The sequence below is a fragment of the Oryza sativa genome, chromosome 8 (genome assembly GCF_034140825.1).
Source record: "Oryza sativa Japonica Group chromosome 8, ASM3414082v1".
NCBI classification, from domain to species: Eukaryota; Viridiplantae; Streptophyta; class Magnoliopsida; order Poales; family Poaceae; genus Oryza; species Oryza sativa.
Genome location: NC_089042.1, coordinates 19,366,965 through 19,382,140, shown reverse-complemented (window position 1 = coordinate 19,382,140; position 15,176 = coordinate 19,366,965). Strand labels below are relative to the sequence as shown.

The 15,176-nt window shown below is 37.0% G+C and overlaps 1 protein-coding gene and 1 non-coding gene across 2 annotated transcripts; one reads left to right on the top strand and one right to left on the bottom strand.

Moving 5' to 3' along the window:
- Positions 1-259: 259 nt before the first annotated feature.
- LOC4345520 (heavy metal-associated isoprenylated plant protein 23) lies at positions 260-1,656 on the bottom strand. Its single transcript, XM_015793601.3, has 2 exons — positions 1,121-1,656; positions 260-808 (listed from the first exon to the last, which is right to left on the bottom strand). The coding sequence occupies exons 1-2, from the start codon at positions 1,281-1,283 to the stop codon at positions 519-521; spliced, it is 453 nt and encodes a 150-aa protein (XP_015649087.1). The 5' UTR covers positions 1,284-1,656; the 3' UTR covers positions 260-518.
- Positions 1,657-8,730: 7,074 nt separating this feature from the next.
- TRNAG-GCC (transfer RNA glycine (anticodon GCC)) lies at positions 8,731-8,801 on the top strand. Its single transcript has one exon. It is a non-coding gene; the product is annotated as a tRNA-Gly (tRNA).
- Positions 8,802-15,176: the final 6,375 nt, after the last annotated feature.

Sequence of the window (15,176 nt, the reverse complement as noted above, 5' to 3'; positions counted from 1 at the left end):
CCATGGCACCACCGTGAAGCTCGCCGTCACTGACCCATCGAGACGCGCCTGCTACCCTATCAATGTGCCCACCACCGACATCCTTGTCGGCCTCCTCTCCTGCCACCGGCGCAGTCTGGTTCACGCACTAGCGCACCACACCCCTTGTATAAGAGGGAGCAGTAGTCGTGGCCGGATGGGAGCGGTACAAAATTCTACCTTCGAGTACTTGGGATATTAGTGATACACAATTTTACATAAAGAATATGATACCTTCTAGTATCTCCTCAAGAAAATTTTATTAGAGATGCAAATAAACTTACATATACTAAAGTACAATTAGCAATCACTTGGTAGCTAGAAACAAGTTCAAAATATGGCACCAAATCTTCATAGCAAAACTATTGTGTTTTTCTCTTCGATAATGGAATTAAACTCAGCCTCTACATCACATATTATCCGCCCACCATAGTATTAATCTAGTTTAGTTCATGAACCGATTGCTAATGGTTCGATCGAGATGATAGATATATGTTGGTTCACATGACGGCGCAGGCGTTGGGGTTGTCGTCGCTGAAGAGGGTGGCGAGGCGCTCCTCCTGGCTGGGGGTGACCGGCAGCACGGCGTCCACCCGGCGGATGTGCCCGTTCGGCGCCTTCTTGTCGTACGCCGCCGGCGGCGCCACGTACGGGTTGGTGTAGGGGACGTACGGCCACAGCTCGGTGCGCTTCCCCGTCGACTGCGCCCGCCGCAGCACCCGCTGCGTGTCCACCATCCCCTGCACCGTCACCTTCTGCTGCTTCCTGTTTATCTCCACCGACTGCACCCCTGCGTCCATATATATACGTACTCCATAATAAACTCACCGCCTCAGCTAGCGTACATAACCTGACATCTCTGTGACGGGTTATAGTTTGAAACCTTACATTGGAATTGTTACATATGTCGGTTCCAAACCAAAACCCGTCACAGAAATTAAATCCCCATTTGTAGAAGTGTTTCGAACACTTTTTTTCTTGGATTGAAACAAATTAACCTAGTCGATCGTTTTGGCTTTCGCAAACGGTGGTTTTTGACTAATTAAATTTGGCTTGTGTGGAGACCATTATATATTGTGTCAGAGAGTTCACGTCGTAGTACCTTTCATGTTGGCAAGGGTGTTCCTGACCTTGAGCTCGCAGCCGTCGCAGTCCATCCTCACCTTCAGCTCCACCGTGTTGAACTGCCTCTTCTTCTTGTGGCTAGTCTTGCCGCTGCTGCCACCCAGCAGCAGATCAGACAGGTAGTGCAGCGTGCCTCCCATGCTTCTCAACTTTGCCTCTAATGAAAGTTACTAATCAAGTGCAAACTCTACTAATTAATTATAGAAGAAACTTTTCCCTGGAAAGAGATAAGAGATCAAGTACTGTAATCTCTAGCTAGCTTGGGTAATTTGGTGACATGCTATTTGTAATGGCTGCTTATATATAGACAGAGGATGCAGGGAGAGAATCAGAGAAGGCAATTTGTGCACATCAAGGTCAGGATGCAGTGATGCAGCTAAGGATTAGTGTGTGGGAGTTGCTGGCAAAGAGCTTTCTCTGAGATGCCTTTGTTCCTTCCTACCTTTGCTTTGCTTTCCTTTGCTTCCTCCTACACAGCTCACTGCACACGCTGACCTGATTACACATTTTGCCACACATGATTGTTCTTATATAGGAGAGTTCCAGCTCTCAAATGATATAAAGCCATGGCCGACCACTGTTGATAAAGTAGAGATGATATATTCGCCCCCTGTACCTGCTCATTAATTTGAAAGGCTTAACAACATAAAACAAACAAAAAGAAAAATAGAAGTACTCCGTCCAGTCAAATATCAAATATTTTTACTAGAGGGAGTATCTCCTCATCCATGCTTACCTTGTTTTGTAGTACAGACTGGAATGGCCGAAAAACAACATGCCCACATGCACGTGCAAAATATCTTATTTCAATACATTATTGTGCAGTTTGAAAACATTATTGACTGGATTATTCTAGTGGATTATATGTCTACGTAATTACAGGAATAAATATATTAACAAAATAACAAGTAAAAATAAAAAATAGCTTAAACAATTAAAAAAAAAGAATTCAGGGCTTCTTTTGAAACACATGATTGAGAAAACGAATGCAAAACAAAGTATTATAAAACATAAGAGAAAAAAAATACAAGAATGATCGTTTCAGTAAAACACAGGGAAAAATAGAGGAATAGGATGAAACACATATACTCAAAATAAAATTTTAGATAGATTGAAGTTCTTGCCAACTTTCTTCCAAAATATGTATAAGATTGATCATTTTATAAGAATATTAAAAAAATCAATCATTTGTTTCAAAGACATTCCAAGGAATTTATCTTACGATTAAAATCCTCCAAATTTTATTTGTTTTTCCTAAAAATCAAAGAGTGCCTCGGTATGAAACTCAGAACTGAAACATAAATATTCCCTGAGCTGGTGAAGTTCTTTCGGCCGGCCTTCACCTAACTCGATCACCCATCAAAAACAAAATCTCACTTTTCTCGTGATGCAAAAATCTTTAGAAAGAACAGTGACAGGGAATGGTGAATTTTGGGTATAGCTAGGATGACCATTCCACAATTGTTCAAGATATTGGATTAATGTGTAGACGTATATAGAACGACATTCCGACACTTTTAGTAAAATATCTTCAAGTGGTTAATTAATTCGTGAGATGCATGGGATATTACATATATATACTAGTTTCTAAAATTGCGACTTTGATATAGTCCATTCATTCAGTAAATAAGGGGAGACCTGAAAGTGTTGCTCTAGTTCCTCTAGCACTTAGGTGCTTGGTGCTGCCTAACCCTCTTTGAACGGCAGCCGGTCAGTCATCTTTTCCTAATTAACTTCATTCGTCTTTTCGTCCACCTTAATTTGCAGAAAAAGCGTGCAAAATTGTGATGTCGTCAGTCTTCGTCCTGCCCTAAGTGGATGCATGATCGTATAGTATATACAAATTAAAGTACTCTAAGTGCTACTCCCTCCGTCCCAAAATATAAGTATTTTTGTACCCTGACACGGTCTCCGAGATACTATTTTGACCAACAATATCTATAAAAATAGTTTGTTTAATGATAAATCTAGTAACATCAATTTTATATAATTGATTTTTTTATTTTTTATTAATAGTCAAAGTTAAAAATGTTTTTTTGCGATGAAAGTTAAAAATGTTGACTTGTCACTATGCTAAAAATGCTTATATTTTCGGAAGGAGGGAGTAGCTAATACATGAATTCCAATAGTTAACAACAAGGAAACTACGAAAATAAATAGTTTTTACATCTCCTTAATTAATCGACTATAGCAAAACTAACACAGAGAGATGGCTGGCTAGCTCTAGTGGCCATGCCATCGTTAGTTTTCACTTACCAATGAGCAAACAAAAAGTATATAATGGCAAAATTTGCTCTAAAGTGTTTGATTGCAATTTGTTAAATTACAATTTGCGGCTAATATTTTATTTTATTTTATTTTGCTCAAATGGAGACAGAAGATTTTAGAAATGACACTTTTACCCTGTGGTAACTTAGGCCAGGGTTCTATATTTTGAACTGCAATTTCGAAACAAAGGGTATTTTTCCCTACTAGGATATCATCATCACAAAACGTATTAAATTTCTGAGTTTATAAAAATTTGTTTAGATTTAACCAATATTTATTTATTGTTGCTTTACATTTTGAAATTTTCAGAAAATTCCTTTCTATTGCCCCCTAAAAAAAGAAATTAAAAAAATTTTATCTCTGTAATTTGGGACAAGTTTTCATGTTTGCCAAATTTCTTTAAATTCAGCCAATTTTTGTTTAGCTTGATGCTACATCATGCGAAACAACTCTAAATATTGACCAAAGATACATATATATATCTTAAAAATTGAATAGCTTCCAATTTGGAGATCAAGCACGGTCGCTTTAAAACTTTTGTAAAAGCTTAATTAGGGTTGCAAAATATACTCCTACCATCCATTCAAAAATATACTCCTTCCACTTCTCAACCTGGTCTTTCAAGTCAAAATTGTGCGCAAAGTTTTGTTCGTCATATTTACGAGAGAAAATTGCACGCAACAAGGTGCTTATATATGTCCAGTGAGATTCCAAGGAGAAGACTTTGCAGTGTGTTGAGCGCGAAATTTGGCATTGAAGAAGAGAAAAGAAGGAACAAAGAATATATATCAACTCAGCTTTTCTCTTTTGTTCTAATTTGACTATATATGATGTATTAGTAAGATCTTGACCATCTAAACGTAGATGATAAGATCGAACTAGCTTGTCTAGATGGGACTTATCTCCTTAATGCCTGGCTGAAGATACTCCGAAATAATGGATGGCCAAAAATTTATGCGTAGCTGAAAGGCCACCAAAGAATATATTGACCCTAGAGGTGCTACGAAGCATGACAAAATGTTGGAAAATCATATGAACTTTAAAGGAATCACTGTCCTTATATAACATGGCTCATTGTCTTGGGGTTCCTTACATTTGTCGATTGAGGGAAATCAAAATATAACCACGCGTAAATTTTCACTCATATCCTAATTAAATGTTTTGAATTAAATAGTTATTGTGATTACACTATTCATTTACTCTCTCCGTCTAAAAATAAATCAACTTTTCTAAAGCATGACAAAATGTTTGAAAGTCAAATGAACCAAAGGAATCACTACTCGTGCATTATCTTGGGATTCAAAACATTTGTCTATTGATAAGAAATGAAAACATAACTATTGCAAGTTTTCATTCGTTTCCTAATTAAATGTTATGAATTAAATAGTTGTAGTGATTACATCAAACAATTATTCTCTTCATCCGAAAATAAGTAAACTTTTGTATTTGAATCTGAACATAATTGATTTATATACAAAAGTTAAATTATTTTAGGACGGATGGACTACCAAAGTATACAAGGTCTGTTTCCATTAATTTTCTTGTTAATTTTCACGCGCTTCCTTGTGTTGTTAAGTTCATATGCACCCTAAGCTTCATTCTCATTTTATACAAAAGAGTTAATAATAAATACTCCTACGTTGGAGTATATGGACATGTGGAACCAATCCACAACACACACCATATATACCAATTATATGGTTGTGAGGTACTACAAACCATGTACGACTGCAAATAACGAACCCAGGGAATGATCAATGATGAACGTGGAATATGACAATCGACCACTTTTACGAGAGGAGAATATGAGGCTAGCTTAATTGGTGACGCACTGTAGATCGAGCTGGAAATTAAACAGTGACCTACTACCTAACTTGGAACAAGTACCTTCCGATTATTAGGCCCCACACACATCACAATCTATAGTCATGCTAACTAAGGAATTCGTACGTGTCTAGAATTAACCATTCGAATTTTGTGATTGTGATTGATCAACACACTTGACACATCCAATTAGTTATGTACTGCATGTGATTTCTGCATGCTTAATTTTTTTTATTTTGGGGTTTGATCTATATACATTTATAATAGAAAACTCTCAAGTTGAATTAAAGTTCTTCTCATGAACAGCACATTATTGTCAATCTATCCAATTTTTTTCAGCTTTCCCCCCTTATTAAAAGGTAAATAAAAGCTCTTTTTTGGCAATTGACTTTTGCTTGAAGTTGGTTGTTTTTCATCCCAAAACTTTCAAAAATCGAAAAATTAACACTTTACAACATACTGTATTATTTTTAGCGGTTTTTGTTTGAAAACAAAGCGAGTTTTTTAAGTTCATATTCTTTCTGTGCACATTTTGTTGATGTATATGTTGCTTTTAGGGCCACAACTATGAAATGGAAGTAGTAGCTAAAAAATATTCGATGGTTTTTCTCCCCCAAACTTTTGAATTTGTGACCACCGGATTGTCTTGAGATTTGGGCGGCATACAAGGAAAAAAACTGCAAGTCATCCTTGGGAGGGAGTCAAACCCACAACATGTGGCTTCAAAGCTTGTGAAGGTAGCCACAACTTCCGGGGGTAAATTTTGACAAGTTATGTATAAACTAGATTGCAATTATAGTAATTATTGTGTAGTTATAATTTAATTACATTTCAAATATGCTATATACTTATATTTGGTTTAATGTTGTTTGGCTGATCTTCAAGTAAATTATCGAATGTTGTATGGCTGATCCCCTATGAAATTACCTAATTGAAGTTCATGGTAGGGATAAACCACTTTCATACCGATTAAAAGTTTAAAACACCATAAAATATATTATGGATGTTATTATTTTTTTAAAAAAGCTAAGGATGAAAAAAAAATTGGTTCTGTGTTGGAAGTGAAAAATATATTTTGAGCAAATTCAATTACCAAACATAGACTTTTTTCCAATAAGGATAAAATGTGATTATATATTTCTGACCTCTGGATACTGTGCACACACAAACCAACCAACAAAAACCATTGTCCCCTGTTTGATCAGGATGATGACTTGCATATTGTAGCATCCATCTTGACATCGAATCCATGATAGGTAGGAACCACAGCTGCATGTATCTCACTACTACTCCACTCATCAACGGCTGGCTTTTGACAATTAAGCGACGATCCATGGAGCGCGAAAATAGAACCGCTCTTTTGGAAAAAAAAGAAAGAGAGATCGAGATCGCGTACTGCGGGTCTGTTTGGTTGTTGCCTAACATTGCCATAACTCAGTTTGCCATAGGTGTGGCATGGCAAACAAAGTGTGGCCAACAATTTGTTGGCCACAAGTGTGGCAATGTTTGGCTAGAAAATGAGTATATGACATGTAGACCCATGAAATAAGAAAGTGTGGCTTGCCACAACTGAAACAAGCAACCAAACGCTAAGCTAACAATCTGTAGCATGCCTAACATGTGGTGTGGCAATGTGTGGCACCAAACCAAACAGCCCCTGCATGCATCCGGTGGCAACGACGGCTCTGACGACGACTCGAGAGGATATTAATATTAGTAAAGCCGGTGGCTATATAGCAGCGCATTATGGCTGTCCCTCTTGCCCATGATCAATCATTGTGCATGCATGGCTTGGCTTCTTATATACTCCCTCCGTTTCAAAATGTAAGACTTTCTAACATTGTCCACATACATATAGATATTAATGAATCTAAACACACACACACATATATATATATATAGATTCATTAACATCTAAATGAATATGGGTAATGCTAAAAAGTTTTACATTGTGAAATAGAGGTAGTACTAGCTTAACTGGTGCCCTGAAAAAAGGTTGATGCTTTTCCACAGAAAAAGGAGAGCTTGGATCGATCCTTTGAGGCATCTGGCCAATCTTGTTCTGGCTTATGCAACAATCAGGGTGTACACAGACACAATAATTAACTTTGGAGCTTTCTCTAAAAACACATATAAACGCATACACTCAAATACACGCACACATCCTATATATCTATAAAGTTTATCCTCACTAAGTGTAGTCAATACTATTTCTCCATTCTCTCATACAACCACATCAATTCATTTGTTTTTAACCATTGGATGATTGATCTATTATCTTCATTTTTTCTCTTATGAATTTTGTTGGATGACCTACATATCTATAAAGCTCATTCACACTAAGTGTAGTTAATGATATTTCTCTTTTATCTCATTAAGTCACATTACTTCAATTGTTTTTAGCCGTTGGATGATTGATCTATGATTCAAATTATCTTCATTCGTTTCTTCTCCTATGAAGTCATATCACTTTAATTTTGCTTTTGGATGATCAATCTATATTATCTTCCTTCGTTTTCCTTAGTTATTGAGCCATATCACATTATTTCTGCTTTTGAATGATTTAAATTATCATAAACTATGTCATCTTAATTATTTATATTTTTTTTCAATGGTCAATCAAAGATGAAAATTATATAAAGTTGATGAAGTTATGTCATCCAGTTATCTTATATACTCCTTCCGTCCTAAAATATAACAACATTTACCCCTCAAAATTTGTCCTAAAATATAACAACTTCTCCACCAACATTCTCTTCCCAACCAATCACAGCTCTCCACCATTCACTTTTCCCACCTACCTCCACTACTCAACCAATCACAACACTCCACTATTCACTTCTATCTACTTTCTTAATAACCATGTTCAACTCTAAAAATACTTATATTCTGGGATGAAGGAAGTATTATTTATACTATTATTATATAGAACTCTCACAGCAACACGCAGGGTTTCATCTAGTTTACTGAAGGGTGTCGAGTCTACAATTTAATTAAATCCGAGTAGACAGATTCTACCATAAGAAATTTAATCAGTTGAGATACGCTCACTCATACATTTAATTTTTTCGATGCAATGTTGTGTTGGGGGATTATGCCCAAGATTGTCATAATTAAGGATATTACTAGAGCGGCTGTAAATAAAAGATATTTTGGCAAAATGCATGAAAATCGATTCCGTGAATTGGATCCTGAGATAAGCCTTCAAATTGAGCCATTGAGGTAACAAAATAAGTCCAATTTTCATTTATGATATTTGGATATATGCAATTAAGTTCAATTGAATTGGGGATACGTCTATCACGAGTCTTGATAGTACTAGATAACAGATTTAGTTATAATTTAACGACGTATTTTGAGAAGCTGGGAACCATCACATGAAAGATATTAAACCTTCATTCACAAATGTGCAGCAAAATCAAATTAATCCCACATCTAATAACACATGTTTTGTCTTTTAGGTTTAAAACCTAATTCTCCTTTTTGGACAGCAAGGCACCAGTGGTCTAGTGGTAGAATAGTACCCTGCCACGGTACAGACCCGGGTTCGATTCCCGGCTGGTGCATGAACTTCTATTTTTTTGGGTTCTAGCTTTTCTTTAGCGAAAATTTTGACGAAAACAAACAAACAGCCACAGTTTCAGTTTTTAACAGAAATAATTCCGGCGAAAATTCCGAAAGACATCTCCAGCCCAAGCTCTACATAATCGTACCAAATATTTGTGAAAAGAAGTAGATGAGTGAGAATTGAACACTGTGGGCTGGTTACAGATGAGCGTACGAGTCTATCTTGCTAGCTTGCATCTTTGGTTATATTAATGGAACTTATAATTATCTAGTATCATATTATGTGATAATATAATATTATGACATTATTCGGTTATATATATATGTGCTAAATAAACTATAAATGATATGAAGTAATATAATCATGTATTATAATTAAGTATGTGATATTATAATACTTTATTTCTGATACGAATTTTCACCTTAACATTATATTTCTTTTTCGACAATCCCATCTCCAATATCCAATAGATCTGTTCAGATTATATTCTCGAGAAAAAAGTAATGATAAAAATGGAAGATAGATTTGTTCGACCATTCTCATATATATCTAGCCAGTCTTCTCTTTCTTTTTCTTTCACTCTCGTAATCTATTATTCTAAAGCTGGCAGTGCTTGCTGCCATTTGATTGGTCCGATTGGAAACACATTTATACGTCGACACGTGTCCAGCTAAAATTAATGCTTAGTCGCGATTCGTGGGGAAGCAGCGCGAGGAATCGCACGGAGCACCGAGCGGCCCATCAGTTCAACCACAGATGTCGAAGGCTGCAACTGCAAAGATGGTTGGCAGGCTGTCGCAGGCCTATCGAGTCTAACTGGGCACCTGGATGCCCAATAACCACACATGCACATGTAGTCCAGTCCAAATAGGTGAATGCTTTTGTGTCTATGCTTGTGGTATATATAAAAATATTTAATTTAGATGATCACAAGATTTTATTCACATACCAAACTTATTGGTGTGTATATATTAGTTATTATGCACCCTAGGCTTGTGCACACATATTTCCTTTTTAAAAACCAAAATTATTGATGAGTCAATCAATTGATAATTTATTTTTCAAAATATCAAATAACAAATGCAAGTAAATGTCACATCATGCCAAACGTATATATGTGCACTCACCGTACATACTATGTGCTGCCCTCGGTTACACTCATTTTTAATTTGTAATATTAAGGGTACTTGTTTTGGTAACATAAAAACATGAGATAACACATGGAATAAGTGTCCAATTGCTTGGTTTTCATAATAAGCTGAATAAAAATATACAAGGTAACAAAAATATTTGCCTAAGGAAAAAATGGATTTATCAGCTTTTAGCGAGGCTAAAAATAGGTATAGGTGATTCAGAAAAGAATTGGCATTGTGCCACACAAAAACACTATATTTGGATTCTAATTGGACAACATTAGTAGTTTCGGCTCAATTTGGAGCACTTAAAACGTAAGAGTTTATAGATTATGTTTGCACAACGCCATATCTCAGACAAAAGTTAAATTTGAAGTTTGTATGATAAATAATAGTGATTTAAAATTATATATTTTATCTAGGATGGGAACAAAATAATTCATCGAAAGATAATCTTAAATCTGAAGTAGTGCCAAACAAAGGCCATAATATACGTGGGCTAAAATTAGCTAGCGCGTCAAAGGACGCGCCTATTTTCTAGTGTTGTACTGAAGAGGATGCCCAAATTAATGAGCATAGGAAGTCCATGCCCTTTTTGTCCCGCTCTCGCGAGCTTATCAAGGGATACAATAATAAACTTGTTATATCTTATAATACAAATTCCATGCAAACAATTGAAAGAAGAATTGTGCCACGTGGCAACACCGGTTTCACGGGATGGCTCGATCCTGCTAATTGCGCGCGTGCAAGCTATGTGATTTCTCGCGTTGCTGCCGTACGGCTGGCAAAGCTCAGGCAGCTATTGCTTCCTCCTACCACCGGATATTGAGGATTAAAGAAGTAATGATACATATTTTGGTTAGAGACTAAAAGAGGATTAACAAGATGTAATCAAATCACCCACTAAAATTCCTACGTTGCAAACATCCATCCTTTTACAGTTATTGTGTTTCCTTATTTTGTATCCGTATTCATGTGATTTATATTATTTCTTTCCTGTGTTTTCCTCTATGGAAATCATATAACCTTTTCTCTTTGGGGCAATTTCATTCTTACCCCTACTTTAATGTTTAATATTGATGTTGCCCAGTATTTTAGGGTTATTTTTTTGCCCATAGTTTTTTGAAATAAAGATAAATTTAGTCCCTACTTTTGATGGACAGATTAACGATGTTAAATCTTTAGCGAGAAGGCATTCAATACCCTTACTCATGTTGCAAACTTCCCCTGTTTTTGTTCATGATTGAGAATTTGCCCACATTTAGCACATGAACCTTGCAAATTCGATAAACTTTTACCCAATATGATAATTTTAACATAAATATCAACAAAAATTTGCTTCAAAATTTGACATCTTGAAAAAAACAAACAAGTCAAGCAAATCTATTGCCTACCTATGCCAAGCTGTCGTCGTCGTCGCCTCCTCTCATAAACCGCCGCCACCTTTGTTGCCTCCTCTTCCCACCGAGCCGCCGCCACCTCCTCCCCACGTCGAGCCGCCACCATCACCTCCCCGCGCTAAGCCGCCGTTGTTGCCTCCTCCGATCATCGAGCCACCACCGCCATCGTTGACCTGACCTGTTGTCCTCCTCCCCGTCGCCTCCTCGACACGTCGAGCAGCCGCACCTCCTCCCTACGCTGAGCTACAGCAGCCGCCATTGTCCTCCTCTCTACCATGGCCTCTTGTGCAATGCCTAGCCTCCTCCTACACGTTGCAACTGGGTTGGGTGGCCTACACTTGCTCGGGTCGTCCCCGTTGCCTGGCCGGCCCACGGACACTGCCGCCACTGTTTCACAACGGGGATTCGGGTTTAGGAAGGGAAGAGTTGATGCCAAGTGCCCAAGCTTGGAGGGACACCAAGCGGTACATGCATATTTTCTAGGGGTAAAAGGGTCAATCAATAATTTAAAAAATCATTATCTCTTTCTTTCTCTAATTCTTTACCGCACTAAGTCCAATCCCACTCACTTCCATCAAAAACAGGGGTAAACGCCTCATTCATTGAAAAAAATAGGGCAAAAAACAACAACCCTAAAATGTAGGCAAAAAACAACAACCCTAAAATGTAGGGTAAAATCGGTATTGGACATCAAAGTAGGGGTACAATTGTACAAACAAAATTGTCCCTTTCTCTGTTCTCCCTCGGTCCAATGCAACCTATATATGTCTTGTGAGGGCTACTTTGAAACGAAGATTGAGGGATGAATAGGAAAAACTAGAATTCTCACAAAAAATCAAGCGCAAAACAAAGAATTATAAAACACATAAAAATATATGAAATAATCGTTTGATTGGACCGTACGAAAAATGCAAGAATTAGATGAGAGAGATAAACTCATAAGAGACTTCGCATGATATTGAACCTCATGTTAAAAATACTCCAAAACTTGTATGAATTGGGGCATTCCTTAGAAATTTGATAAGACTCAATAGTTTTCAATAATCCTTTGGTTCAAAGAATCATATAGAAAAATTTCCTATAGCAAAGTTTATCGTTTCTATACAGAATAAAAGTTCATATATTTTTCTTTCAAGTAAAGGGACCCTAATTAGTTACTCCACTAAAGTCGAATGAGCTGGGTTCACTTTACCATGCGTGGCGAAGCCACGTGGTTTTTCTAGTTTTTCTAGTGAATACCGTATTCCTCGTTTGGTGCGGTCTGTAATACAAATAGCTTTAGAACTTTAATTACTACCTCATAGTGTTTTGTATATGTTTAGTTGTTGGCTTTTCGGACTAACAATTGATATGAAACCTTACGATCTATTAGGAACGGCCATTTATTATGGCTATGCTGAACGACATGGTATTTGACAAAAAAAAAAGTTGGGTTGATGGGATTTGGTTGCTATGGCATGTCAACATTTGGAGCGGATGGTCAAAGAATGTTTTACATAGAGCATAAATGTAACACTCCGGGTATCTTTTACCTATAATGCTACACACTACGGAACAAAAACCACTAAGTTCTAAATTCATTAAAATTTTGACAGTCTCCCCTGTAAATATGGACATCCACGACAGGCAGTTACATATTAAATAATTAATAATATCATTCCCACAGTACGATCCATCCTTATAATCCACAGAAAGAAACAAATAGATATCTGAAAGATTATTATAATACCAAACGAGGATATAGTTTAAATGTCATTATAGACCTAAGCAATATAGTTTGATAGTGTGCAGATAAATGTGTATATAAGGGTGCTACTTCCCGCCCAAGCATGCCCATCTCAATGTGTATCTAAAACCAAATAAACACAAAAGTGAGTACATAAATACTCAGCAAGTACAATATAACACATACACATATTGGAAATAAAGAATGAGCAGAAAGTTTTCTTTCTTTGAAAAAGAAATTGCAAGGTTAAAGAAAATAGTAGTTCCCATTTCGGGCATACATGAAATGAAGTAGTAGTTTCTATCCCGGACAATTGTGAATACAGCCGCGCTTACCCATAGGAACATAAATAAAAACCAGATAGCACATCAATGACTCGCATGGAACATGAATAATTGAAAACGGAACAAAGAACCAAATTGAAACCATATCGCACATCCATGGCAAACATAAAACTTGAATTATTTACCAAGAACCAAAATACAGATTATTAAAATAAGAATAACATCGTAAACATAAGATAAACTTAAAATCTAAATGGCATGAACAACAGTCTGCACATAAGCAGCCACATATCACATATAGAAATACAACAGAAATAAATAGATAGAGCAAACAATTCATGAATCACACAACTAGTTCGTCACGCACTTGCCTTTAACCTTGACGATAACCCGATGAACCACCTTCCACACCAGATCTCTCCACACCTATGGAGCAAAACTACGAATAAATCCTTATATTCAACTAATGATAGTTACGAGATATTTACTAAAATCGAAACTTAGAACATATAAACTTTTTACTGATTTGTATTAAACAACCTATAGTAGTTTCATTACTGTTTTATGCGTAACTCGCAAACCATCTAATGAAATCTGGCAACCAATATAACTTCGGTCATCTAGACAAAATTTTCTACAACTTTCATGTTGGGCGAAAAATCAGTTTACTACTTTTCTAGGTCTCAGATTAAGGAAAAAAGAATTGGTGTCACTATTTTCATACCCGGCAGCAGTACTGCTTTTGTTGTTTCTCCTAAGCCGTTTACCGGAATCGAGCAAAACTAGCACCGTTAGAAAGATATCGATGATGAATACAAACTTTATTTAGGACAACTAACCTGAATCCCGATGTTTTAATACCTTTCAAAATATATTTTCCAGCCTGCAATCAAGAACCTCAAAAATTGCACGAGCGGCTATCGAATCAATTTATATTTGAATCTTATACTTCTAAGGAGTAAACAAAAGTACCGTTGCAGCGAGGACACTAGAATTTGAGAATAAACCCACTAGTTACGAAATCACCGAAATCCCCAAAATTGCTCGGCCTTTACCTTCCCTTCTTCCTCCTGTTCTCTTGCTTCCTCTGCACTATGCACCCTTCTCCTCTCTGTCCGATGCAGTAGCAGCAGCCCCACGAAACCATTAGTAGCAGCAAGAAACAACCAAAGCCACAGCCATAGATCAGATCGACAGCAGCAGGAGCTCACCGGGAAGAAGCAAAACGGAAAGGAGCCACCAGTTGCGATGGATGACGATGGCTGCGGATCTCCAGCAATGGCCGTGGTGGCGGCGCAAAGACGGCGGTGGCAACCGGGACGACAGCAGCGGCAGCAACAGCTAGCGCAGGAGTGGTGGCGGCTAGGGCTGGCTGTAGTGATCTCTCGTTTTTACCTTTTTCTTTTTTTTTTTGTTATATAAAGAGACTAAACAGGAGATCTAATGGCCCACATCGTTTCAATCCTTGGGACTTCGTTCGAACTCCAATTACTATGAACTTATATTCTATTTTGCACTACTCAATGAGCTCTACGCATCCATGGTTCCTAATCGCCTATTCGAACAACGGTTTCATAGTTGAACTTTTGCATTTTTGTTGTAATATTTCCTGAAATACACTAATTCAAAACTCAGGATATTACAATAAGCGACAATCTAGTCTACGGATTGATGGTCCCTAGCATTTCTTATTCGTCCTGGTTTAAAAAACTATTGTGTGGGTGAGGTCGGGAGCATTTGCAGTACACTTTTATCTATTGGAATTAAAAATATATGACTCCCACATGTAAAAAGTGTACGATAAATAATAGCCATGATCACGAGTTGAAT

Coding starts and splice junctions, on each gene's coding strand:
- LOC4345520 (XM_015793601.3), bottom strand. CDS start 1,283: ATGGGAGGCACGCTGCACTACCTGTCTGATCTGCTGCTGGGTGGCAGC. Junction 809..1,120: donor CACCCTTGCCAACATGAAAG/GTACTACGACGT, acceptor ATATGGACGCAG/GGGTGCAGTCGGTGGAGATA.